Source organism: Tigriopus californicus, chromosome 2 (assembly GCF_007210705.1).
Source record: "Tigriopus californicus strain San Diego chromosome 2, Tcal_SD_v2.1, whole genome shotgun sequence".
Taxonomy (NCBI): Eukaryota; Metazoa; Arthropoda; class Copepoda; order Harpacticoida; family Harpacticidae; genus Tigriopus; species Tigriopus californicus.
Window position 1 is genome coordinate 7,124,993 of NC_081441.1, and position 11,946 is coordinate 7,136,938.

At 41.2% G+C, this 11,946-nt stretch overlaps 1 protein-coding gene across 1 annotated transcript; it reads right to left on the bottom strand.

Annotated features, from left to right (window-relative positions):
* Positions 1–4,429: 4,429 nt before the first annotated feature.
* Positions 4,430–8,159, bottom strand: LOC131876909 (trimethylamine monooxygenase-like). Its single transcript, XM_059222448.1, has 5 exons — positions 8,006–8,159; positions 6,543–6,726; positions 5,903–6,067; positions 4,928–5,684; positions 4,430–4,852 (listed from the first exon to the last, which is right to left on the bottom strand). The coding sequence occupies exons 3-5, from the start codon at positions 6,030–6,032 to the stop codon at positions 4,588–4,590; spliced, it is 1,152 nt and encodes a 383-aa protein (XP_059078431.1). The 5' UTR covers positions 6,033–6,067; positions 6,543–6,726; positions 8,006–8,159; the 3' UTR covers positions 4,430–4,587.
* Between the last annotated feature and the right edge of the window lie 3,787 nt (positions 8,160–11,946).

The window sequence follows — 11,946 nt, forward strand, 5'->3', positions numbered from 1 at the left end:
CATCATCCAAGTAGATATATACATACAGTCCGTTCAGGCATCAAGTTTTTGGCCCAATCGTGTCCAGAGAACTGCACGTGTTCTGCCGACGTTCCAACGTAATGGGTTATGGTACTGTAGCATATTTGAGGCTCGAAGATGAAAATGGAAATGTGCATGTGAGTTTTGTAGCTGGCAAGGCTCGCGTCGCTCCTCGTCAGGCCACTACCATCCCAAGAATGGAATTGGTTGCGGCTGTGCTAGCTGTGTTGCTCTCTGAGCAAATTAAGAACGAGATAGATGTCGATGGCCTTGATCAAACATCTATGGACCGATAGTTCCGTGGTTCTTGGATATATATCTAACTCTGAACGAAGATTTCATTTGTTTGTCGCCAACCGTTGTGCCAAAAAATTCGATCAGTAAGCACACCCGAGATGTGGCATCACGTGGAAACTTCGCTGAACCCGGCAGATGATGCCTCCGGGGATTGACGTGCATTAACATCGTTCGAACCCATAGGTGGTTTGAAGGACCCAAATTTCTGAGATTATCGCATTGTTTTTGGCGAAACCAATCCATCAACCGTTGGACGTTGCGAAGATGATCCAGATTTGAAGAAGGTTAAGGTTGGTGCGTGCAACGAACATTCAGAAAGAGCATTTTCTAGACTCCATGATGAACCGTTATTCGAATCTGCACAAGTTGAAGCGAATAATAGCTGTTTGGATTATTTTTGTGAGATTTTTGAAGTCCAAGAAACAGTCGCCAGTTGTGCCGCTATCCTTAAATTCGACGTTATGGAAGAAGCGCAAAGGCTTCTAATCAAGAGAGTGCAATCTTTATCTTATGGAAGTGAAATTAACCTGTTGACGGCTCGAGAAGTGTCCAATACTCCAAGCCCAAGAAGATCCCTAATTAAATCAGGAAGTTCGTTGTCCAAGTTGTCTCCTTTTCTCGATCATCAGGGTGTGCTACGAGTTGGTGGTCGTTTGAATAGACTGCTGGATAGTGAAGTGAATCCAGTAATATTACCGAAGAAGAGCAGACTTACTTACTTGGTTATTGATAGGTTCCATGACGATGTTGCACACTCTGGTCGAGGAATGACGATCAACGCTATACGAATGGGAGGATTCTGGATCCAAAGTGTGAACTCTCGAGTGCGAGGAGTTATCGCTCACTGCTTGAGATGCCGATACCTTCGTGGGAAATGTGAGCAACCATCGATGGCCGATTTGCCAAGGACAGGTTACACATTGCTCCTCCGTTTTCCTACGTAGGAGTTGACTTTTTTGGCCCTTTCTTGATTCGGAACGGAAGGAAAGACGAAAAAAGATACGGCGTTGTATTTTCTTGTTTGTGCTCTCGTGCCGTACACATTGAAATTGCGGATTCGTTGGATTCATCGTCTTATATTGGTGCTCTGAGGCGTATGATATCCCGACGAGGACCCGTTCGCCTGATACGATCTGACAAACGGGCTCAACTTTGTAGGGGCCATCGAGAGTTACAGGAGCTTCTGAATGAGATGAATGAAGAGGCCGTTGCCGCCTTTTTGAATGAAAGAGGCTCGATTATGAGGGCTGGAAGCGCAATCCCCCAGCGGCATCCAACTTCGGAGGTGTCTGGGAACGCCAGATCAAGTCCATTCGTGCGATCCTTTCGTCCCTCATGAAGCATCATGGTCACATCCTGAACGACGAAACCTTCAGAACATTATTGTGCGAGATAGAAGGAATCATTAATTCCAGACCGCTAACCGTGGAGAATCTGAGCGACCCAATGAGTCCTTTGCCGTTAAGTCCTGCAATGCTCTTGACCCAAAAGACAAAGGTAATCTTGCCACCGCCTGGATCATTTGTCAAAAACGACGTGTTTTTGCCGAAGACATTGGCGACGAACCCAATACCTGGCAGATCAGTTCTGGACCCGATTCCGGGAGGAATATCTAGGTCCCTACAACCAAGATCGAAATGGATCAGGGGTCAGGAAAAATCTGGAGTTTGGGGATATCGTCATCCTCAAAGATGATAACACTCACGAAACCTGTGGAAACTCGCTAGGGTCATCGAGACTTATCCGGACCAGGAAGGAATTGTTCGTAGTGCTCGTGTTTGTGTTGGTGATCGAAATGCGAAAGATCTTAAGACGTTCTCAAAGTCAGAATTTCATCGCCCGGTAAACAAGCTCATCTTACTCCAACGAGCACAACACCTCAAAGGGTTGGAGTTGATCAAACGATTCACCAAGAAGATTCTTAGGGGTCCGAACCTTTGACGGATTCGGAGGGAGCCAGATGTTGGGGCGACATCCCTGGAGTTTGGATTTGCCGCCAAAAACGATTACTATGTTGACTTTATTCTCCTCCTGTCCAGTTTTTTCCTTTTCCGGTCTCATGTTTATGTTTTATGTTCAAGAATGCCCCACCTTACACCGTGCGTGACACTCGTCTGGGTTGATATAATATATGATTATTAATCTAAGACATCTTGTTGACAGTGAACTATTTGATAATTGAGTTCCTGCAGTTACAGATGGTGTATGAGTGTAAAATGAAATAAAGCTTTATAAGCATTTCGAATTAAAGTGCTGGGAATCCCACTCCCAGTGACGGTAAAGAAAAGATAAAAAGTCTTTTTACTTTTCAATACTTCAGATGGTACCTTGAAGCATGACTCAAAAGACATGTGAAGTCACATACTTCTAGAAATATGGACTGTTTTCTTGCCAAATCGGCCTGTTTTTTGGTCATAGCAACTCTGAGCCACTTTTTGATTTTATAGTCAGAAAAAAATAAGAAATATTATTTCGTTAATTGAAGGTAGGTCATTTTTATATCGTTTACTTGTGAAGTGTTTCGTTTCAAAGTTATTGTTTTTAAAAGCTCATGCATTTGACCAAAAGCAAGCCGAAATTCGATTTTCATTTAGTGTTTGCAACATAGCTTGGGACTTGTCTCTTGAGTTCCTTAAGCATTGTTTTGGGCTCCAAATTGGCCAAGTTCATCTATTCATCAAGATCTTGTGGTTGCATGAAGTGCTTATTTGGCATAAAGTCAACCGTTTAGGCGATACGAAATTTCTGCTTCCGTTCACATTCCACATCTCGAGGGAGTCCGTGGCGAAGTAAAATTTTTCTTGAAAAACAAGACCAGAATGCTTCTGGTTTGCCGGCGAACTGAATCAACCAATTGACTTTGATGACGCAGTCGAGGTAACCCCGATATCTCTGGATGTCAGCCTAAACTAAGACTTCCTCCTACCGTTTCTGTTGAGTGTTTCCATCATTTTGATGGAATTACCATTTGAGCCCCATTATAACCACACTAACTTCTGTTCTTTTACGGTTTAAATCACTGATTAGTGGCCCGGAATTTTTATCAGTTTAGCCTTTAGTAGGAATGGTTTTGGTAGGTTCAACCGTCAGTCATCGGACTGACATTGACCCACAGTCAACAGATTCATATCAATCACCTCTCATCAGTTTCAAACCATACCGATCATCCATAATTCGATGGACATCCATCACCCAATCTGGTCCAGGATGGGTATCAATCCGATGACGGTAGGTTGATGTCACTCCCAATCTGATAAGGGCGGCCAATCCGGATCCGGAGCTTTACCATTATGTATTCAAACGGCTTGTATTTTCTCTCAGCATTTGTGCTTTGAATGACGTTGGATGGGGCCTTCCGACACCTAATTACAAAAATCACGCAACCTTAATTTTTGTTCATTTCTGATTAACAAACAGAACTAATTACCCAAATGACTTTATTCCAGGGTTAAAACCAGGGGTAAAATCAAAGACAACATGCCCAGCCAAACTGCACTGTGCATGCATTGAATTTTGACATTTATATCATTTTACCTGCTTGTCTCAGCATTTAGCATTGCGGTATCGAGCCAATTTGATACTGCGTTCACCAAATTACTCCAAACATGTTCATTTTGTTGGTTTTTTTGACACAGCTCCCTCAAAATCCCTCGATTACTGAAAATTCAATGGGCGGATGGTGGGAGTTGACTATGATGTTTGTCTTTTTTCTCCCTCTCAAAAATGCCCAAAATCAGGCTGCCGGACCACATTTCTCATTGAATTCCCTTCACTTGACATGCCATGATTCAATATTGTCTTAGATTCCAGTGACGAGGGGATACCTTTTCAGCAACGTTTTGTTACGTCAGAGTGTTCGATAAGAACCATGTCTGGTTTAGAAATGCCTAATCTAGCGCCAGAAGCTGTGAACATTTTCAAGGTGTTGGTTTCCAATTTGCCACCTGCCTTCGTCAATACCTGGAGAGTCTTGCTTTGCTCAGCAGGTGAAATTTTCCTGGAGCGTAATCAATGCTTGGAACAGAGAACTTTGTCCACTAGCGTCGGAATTGCAAAAGTTCTTTTGCCATTTGAAGACTATTTCAAGCGTTGGAATATTTCATACACGGTGTTGATATGAAACTGGCATAAACAATTTCATTCATTCAAGCAACATTGTTTACCAAAAGCACAGATGTTGGATCGAAACTGACCATTGCCTTAATCTTGTTTCAGTCGAGATTATTCACGTGTCATTGTGGCTACTGGTTTCAATGCTCTTCAATGTACTTATTTTGACCCCAAGAAACATTCCATGGAATCATCCATGGCCTGCATGAACGGCGTGTGATGAATAGGGGACATGTTGCCAGTAAATTTGCTAGCGAAGGCCTTGTCTCGATAAGTAAGAATATCCCGATCTTTATCGTGCTCCCAATCATGAAACATCTTGGCCACATCCAAGTTGAACAAATACTTGGTCTCCGCTGCCAAATCCATGATGTACTTGGTCTGGTAATCGATTTCGTCATGATAATCCTTGTTCTTGGCTTGCCTGTAACATGAACAAGACATTAGAAATAGTGTCACTTGGAATTGAGAATGGCCTGAGGAGAGTCATGGTACATACAACTCGAGCCATTTATCCATGTCAGCTTGCATCGCGTCCCGCTCTGGTCGTTTGACTTCTCCCATGATGTATTTTAAGGCCCATAGGGCTTGCATATCGAACATGGTGAAGGTATAATATTCATCAGGGGCCCCAATGTAAAGGAATTTCCCATTGCCACTTCGCGTCCAAACGATGCCCTTATACAACTCCTTAGGGAAGAGAACGTTGGGACCAGTGAGTCGGAGCTGATCCTCCAAATGAGGATAGTGATGGAGGTAACCAGTGGCCAGCAGGATGGCATCCACTTCAGCCGACGAGCCGTCAACGAAATGAACCGTATTTCCTTCGATCTTGGTCAAGAGAGGGCGCTCTGAAATAGTGGACGGCCATTTAAAGCCCATGGGTTTGGTCCGGTAGGAGCAAATGATGTTCTTGGCTCCATATTTGATGCATTGGAGGGCGATATCCTCGGCCGAGTAGCTGGCCCCCACGATGAGAAGGCGCTTGTCTTTGAACTCGACCGCATCCCGGAAGTCGTGAGCGTGCAAAACTCGACCGGGAAATTTCTCAATGCCCTGGAAAGACGGAACATTTGGGGTCGAGAAGTTGCCACTACAATTAACAACGTAATCAAACTCCTCGGCCTTGTTCAACATATCAGCCTTATGGTTCTTGGTCACCACCGAAAATTTGTCCGAGTTGGCGTTGTAGGTCACATCCTTCACACTGTGGTTGAAAGAGATGAAGCGATCCAGATCGAACTTTTTCCATCGACCTACATTTGTAGGAAAGCAAGCAGGAATCATTTTGTTTGTGCTTTTACTCTCATCAATCATCATTCATGTTTGAAAGGACCATTACAGTTCAAAATGAAGTATCCCAATCAAGCTATCATCAAAGAGCTTCTTTCGGGTTTGAAATGTTATGAGATGAAAAACCTGTTGTGAAGTCAAGTTTCTCATGATCTTTATCATTAATGCATTATCATGGTACCTTGAAGGTAATCGAAGAGCACTTCCCTTGGTGGAAAGGAGGGGATCGTTTGTCCGTAATGCTCCTCGAAGGTGTAGTCGGGGAACTCGAGGGCCTCTTTGGGTCCATTTGACCACAGATATCTGTACATGCTGCCATGAACGGGCTCGCCATGCTGATCCAGTCCTGGAATGCCGAGTGGTTGGTCAAGATAGGATGCAAGAACAATTAGCAGACGTTCCCACATTGATTCGATAGAATCTCTGGCCTGATCTTTACCCACGACCCACAACTAGTACTGGGGGCGAGTCTGGACTCGAATCCGAGTGCACTCGAGTCTTTTATTCGATTTTGGCAAAAATGTCCGGACTCGAGTCTTTTAGAAAGGACTCAAGTCTGGACGAGTCCAAAATAAAATATCCCTTTTTTTATTAGAATTTCGCAAGAAGTGTCTTTTTGCTTGACCTGACTCTATTCAAAGACTCGAGTCCTCTGCCGAACTCGAGTTCGGCAAAAAGTCAAAAATCAAGGGACCCGCACAAGTCGAGACTCGCCCCAGCACCACCCACAACCCTCTATCTCGCTCTTGCTCTAGCTTTCGCTCTTCCAGTAATCAATACGTCGCCCGAAAATCGAAACCAAGTTCAATGTGCCTCCTCACCAGTTCTCCACGTGTAATTCCAAAGTCCGCCCCAGTTGGATTGACGATCAAATCAGACCACTTCCGGCACATCCTTGCCTTCCTTGCGAGCCACTTCCAGATTGTAGAGGAATGACATTCCGCTGGGGCCTGCCCCAATCAAGCAAAGGCGTGTCTTTCCCATGGTGAAAAGACAATGAGCTACCTGGAATAATTTTAAATTTGTAGATTATGTTGTTGCTGGCTTTCCTTCAGTTTTTTGTCTTTTACTTGCAACCACTTTTTATTAATCCACTTGAAAACTCACTTTGTAACGAAGGCACAAATGAATAAAAAAAATAAGCTAAGCTGTGTTTCGAACTGTACGTAAAGGATAAAGAAGTCTGCGTTATGACCAAAGAGACTTAACACAAGAAAATGCCAGTTTACGATTGCATACTTGATCTGTAAGAATTGGGTCAATTGGATGAGTATAATGGCTCGACCCCATCATCACGAGCAACAAGCGGTTTATGCTTTGCTCATGCATTAAAAAAGATGTGGGTAGATAAGAGCATAGTATACTCTATGGTATTAGTTACTGGACAAAAAGCGAACGTCATTGAGTGGATGCCAACTTCGAAATATACTTAACTCTAAGTAAAGCTCCTTTTGATTCAAGGGATGGTGACAACGGTTATAATATATCATAATGTTGTTGAAGGTTTGGGATGATTTCATGACTCATTGCCAAGGCTAGTTGAAGTATTTTCGAGGGCGCTAGTTCAATCATATGAGGATTGATAAAATCTTAGTTGGGAATCTACTTTTTCATGTTTTTCAGAACAGAAATGAAGTGATTCTTTCAATCTGGTATCAATCTACGAATTTCACGCGCTACTTCAACTTGTTTGTGTCACTGGAAACTGGATCTGAACGTTGGCAAAGAAAGTTTCGCATGAAACAATAAATGAATGTATGAATTCATTACGACTAAAATAAACTGAAAGTATCAACTGAGTATGTGATGGGTCTGTACTTTCATATGAGATTAGTACGAGATTGTCTTTTGAGAAAGGTAAACTTTGTTGATATTTGATGGAGACGATTAGTTGAAGTTCGAAATTGAGTTTGTTTCAGTTTTGCAGAACTCCTATTTTCCAAGCTTTGATCTAGAATCTATAATAACATGAATCTTGAATGTATAAAAAACAAGATAAATCGGCATTCCGATCGAAAATAAATGGTACTACTTTGAGAATGTTCTGACGTTGGCAAGGTATGATTTGTTTTCTGGAGGGGTAACTAGAGAGGCTGTCCCTTTTGGAAATAGCCTTCTTAACTGTCCCAAAAATGAATCGGAATTCAGACGAATCAATAACTGCAAGTTTTGTCTCTTCTGTCGGCAATTTGGAACTGTTTGAACAGCATAAATTGAATCAAGCTCTTGATTTGAAGGCCACCTATTTGTGAATTGATTTCTACATATGTCTGGTTGAACTCACGTTTAATGTATTGGATGAATTGAGTGAGTTCAGGAGCTCTCTTGACAAGAAACTGATCAAAGCGTGGTAATCTTTGGGACTGCTCTTTGGCATGGACCTGTTGGATCTGTCATCAGTAGGGCTGGCTAAGAGTTGCATTTACAGATATCATTTTTGGACGTCAAAGGTACACGTAGTATGAACAAAAATTGTGAAACAAGACAATTTTGCCTGTGAAAAAAAAATTACTTAAAATGGAAAATATTGTATCATACTAGAACAACATTGCAAACTAGAACAACAAGTTTTATCAACATCTGGTGGAGCCGAGCAGTCTAAGAGGCAGCGTGAACAAGGCAAGAATCCTCTCCCTAGGTGTCGTGGGTTCAAACCCCGGCGCCGGAAGTAACCCTTTCAGGGAGGAGACGTGGTGTAGTGGTTAGCGCTGTTTCCTTATACGAGAGAGGTCCCTGGTTCGAATCTCCTCCCTGACCTTTCTCACGGAAACTTTTAGTCGCTAACCCTGCCCACAGACGGAGAACCAAACTGATACGGACACGACACTGCCTATCGGAAAAAGTATAAGGACAATGTGATGGCCAGCTGGCGAGGCTCATCCCTCTGACCCTAGCACCCGAATACAAAAAAAAATTGCAAAACAATCCTGGGTAGAAATTGTGTACGTCAATGATTGAGAGCTTTTATGAAAACACATTCTTTGATTATCATTAAACTAAAACAACTTAGTTTTGCCTTTCAATTCATGGAAACAAAACCAGGCTAAGACTGACCAAAATTTGTCCTTTTTATTGTTTGCATGACAAATATTTAGAAATGATTACTTTAATCATTAATTTTGGCATGCTATCTGTTAGTATAATTTTTTTTTACCTGAATGTAGCTTGCTTCACTATGGGTCTCTTCATAAAAATTTTGGAATCTACGTAACTAAATCTTCATCTTGGCAAAAAAGCTCAAATAAAACTTTTTATACTGACCAAATTAACCAAACAATATTGTCATTTGTTACATCACTGAACAAAAATAGGATGAAGGAGATTTTAAAATTTGGCTGGAACAATCTGATTGCAGATTTCATCAAGCATTTCAGTATTTCCATTATCTTACAATATGTAGAATGAGTTTTTTACATGTCAAACCTAGAAATGAAGCTGATGTTTTTTAGAGCCTCAAAAAGGGGGTATTAATATCAGATCATAAAAGACTCCTCAGAGTGTTAAATTGAAAAAAAGCTAATGTCACACGAGGAATGAAACTGCAAAATTGCAGCATTTACATCCTGCAAATTATGCCCGACCCTAGCCATCAAAAGTGGCTGCTGGACCATGTCAGTCTGTGAAGGTGCACGAGTATGTAGTCCCGTCTTGTTGCAAAGATTAGGAGAGCCCGCTCTCCTGCGCAAGATCAACCGGAGGAATGAATATGGAGACAAATCTGACATAGATTTGAGGTACACAGCGCCTAGATACACATAGCCGTTGCGCCCGCTTTACTTGCAAACGAGAAAAGTGCCATCTGTAGAGCCCAGGATAAGAAATGACAACAGAAAACATCAGGCACCAGGTATAGGGCTTCACCTCCCTGACGTCACCGCTCAAAGTACACAATGGTTGCATGACTTTGAAACCAAAAAGTAGGACATTGTCTCCTAGTCTTCTGCTATGGTTGATGCTTGAAACGGTCAAACCTCAGTAAATAGACAATTTTGAGGCAAAGTGTGAACACAAAAACGACAGGGAACTAAGCCAAATTACAGTTTACTAATTTTTATTTAAACTTCAATTTGAATTTACAAAGAGGAAAGTACGGTCTTGGAATGACATTGGAATGGCAAACAACTGCCCTGACACTATACTTTCATTCCACATTTCAAAAACATTTGCCGGTAAATTGCCAAAGTGAAAGACAAATTTTATCTATCTTTTTTCCTGCTAGATATATTAGTGTGTCAGTATTGTTACATTATAAAATTTGACGTCATACAAATAGTGTTTGGATGTGATTGGGATGCCCAGTTGCAAAGACTTTGGTATTGTAAAATCTTATTAACATAAAATAGCTTGTTTCTAAAAGTAACATAGGCTTTTGTGAGCACATTTCTTATTGCCTTAAATTTTGAAAAAAAAATCAATTTCTTACTTCAAGGCTAGAATATTTATAGAAGCTGAATAAAATCATGAGTGAAAGCCTCAATAATGATTGAGTTTACACAGTTTCATAATAAAAAAAGGCATCAAATAATTGGTTTTAGTAGTTTTGATCTATATTTTTCTTTTGTTGCAACATAAGTAATAACAGTTATCTTAAATTTGCGACGCAGTATTTTACAATTGGTTGCAAGTTTTTACTTTTCATAACATAATGTTCTATTAAATGTATTTTCAACGCTCGAAAAGTAAGTAAGAAGGTAGCCAATCTGACAATGTCCTACCTTTCGAAGGCAGCATAACCCGCTAAATTTATGATTCGGAGTGAGTCATTGCCGTGCTGAAAAATGTCGATTCTCATTTTTTTCCAAGATTACTCATTTATGATTTTCATGACACAAAGATAGATACTTGTATTGACTTTGTTGGAGGTCAAATAAGTTTTTACCCCATCGATATCACAAATTTGGGCAAGAATCAGTCGTCTTTTGTCCAACAATCTGGCAAAATTTTCAGAACAAAGGAAGGTGAAGCCCTATTCGGTCTTGGTATCAAACTCTCAAATAGGGCCAGAGATGGCGTAACAGGGATGAGAGTCTTGTGCTCTAAAGAAGCACGCCAAGATGTCTTTGCTTTGACGAGAGGAAAAAATAGCCGCCTGTATCGGATAGACCCCAACGGACGTGGCGACCAGAGAGATTGCGGAGGAGGAGGGCGCCTCAAAGAAACCACTATCCATGACGAAGGAGAACCGGTTTTTTCATCATTGGTGTACATTCGCTTCTCAAGCATCCACAGTCCAACTTCTTTGAGAATGGTGCCAGTAAAACATCTAGCCAACTAACATCTGATGGATGAACTCCATTGATTATTTGGGACCGCCTCTGTCTCACTGATTGTATCATGAACTTATTCTAGAGTATGTCCAATCTACCTCAGATTACTTGTGAATGTCATATTCTGCCCCTGATCTAGTTCCAATGCAATTTCTGACCTATAAAGACAAACTATTAGGCGATCCCTATAATGCATTACCTTTTGATCCAACAAAGGCCTAAATTTGGCAATCATCAGCATACCTGATCTAGTTTGAGATAAACTTATTAAGAGCAATAGTTTCAAAACTAAAAGGTTCTAAAGATGGTAACGGTGATAATAGTAGTTATTATTATTATTGTAATGTCAATAACGGTGCGCTCATGTATCCATATTAATTCTTTATTACAAGTTTTTTAAATCTCTGAAATGGGTGGCTCTGTTTTTTGAACCTCTTAATTTAGATTTTGTCTTGGTATGGACATACTATCGCTCTGCAAACAAGAAAATTACATAGTGGTCTGGTCTCCGTTCAAATATACCGTATATGAGCGCATGTTGCGCTTGGAATGTTGCAAGTCGATTGGACTCAACAATAAGCTGGAAAAAGGAGATCGAACCCATCAAAACGCCGACCGCGTTTTCAGAACAAGGAATCTGGAACGTATCTTGGTACGTATTATAGATTTGATAAGACATGTTAACGTTGCAAGTGCGTTTCTGCCGCTTAAACTTTATATAGGCATACGTCCCCATGTGGGAAAATGGGATTGTCAGGGTGTAATCTATCACAACGAACTAAGCTGAAACCAAGTATCGTCAGTTCTTCATCGAAGTCCCTTGGCCGAAGCCAGGTTTCTGTTATGGAGATGAATGAAATCTCTCTCTCAACGGCTAGTTCTTCTAAGATCTTAACTTTTGTGCTGTCTTTTTTTAGAAATCAGACAATGCGCGTTTGAATATAGCCTTTTTATCGGC

Coding starts and splice junctions, on each gene's coding strand:
- LOC131876909 (XM_059222448.1), bottom strand. CDS start 6,032: ATGTACAGATATCTGTGGTCAAATGGACCCAAAGAGGCCCTCGAGTTC. Junction 5,685..5,902: donor GCTCTTCGATTACCTTCAAG/GTACCATGATAA, acceptor CTACAAATGTAG/GTCGATGGAAAAAGTTCGAT. Junction 4,853..4,927: donor ATGGATAAATGGCTCGAGTT/GTATGTACCATG, acceptor TTCATGTTACAG/GCAAGCCAAGAACAAGGATT.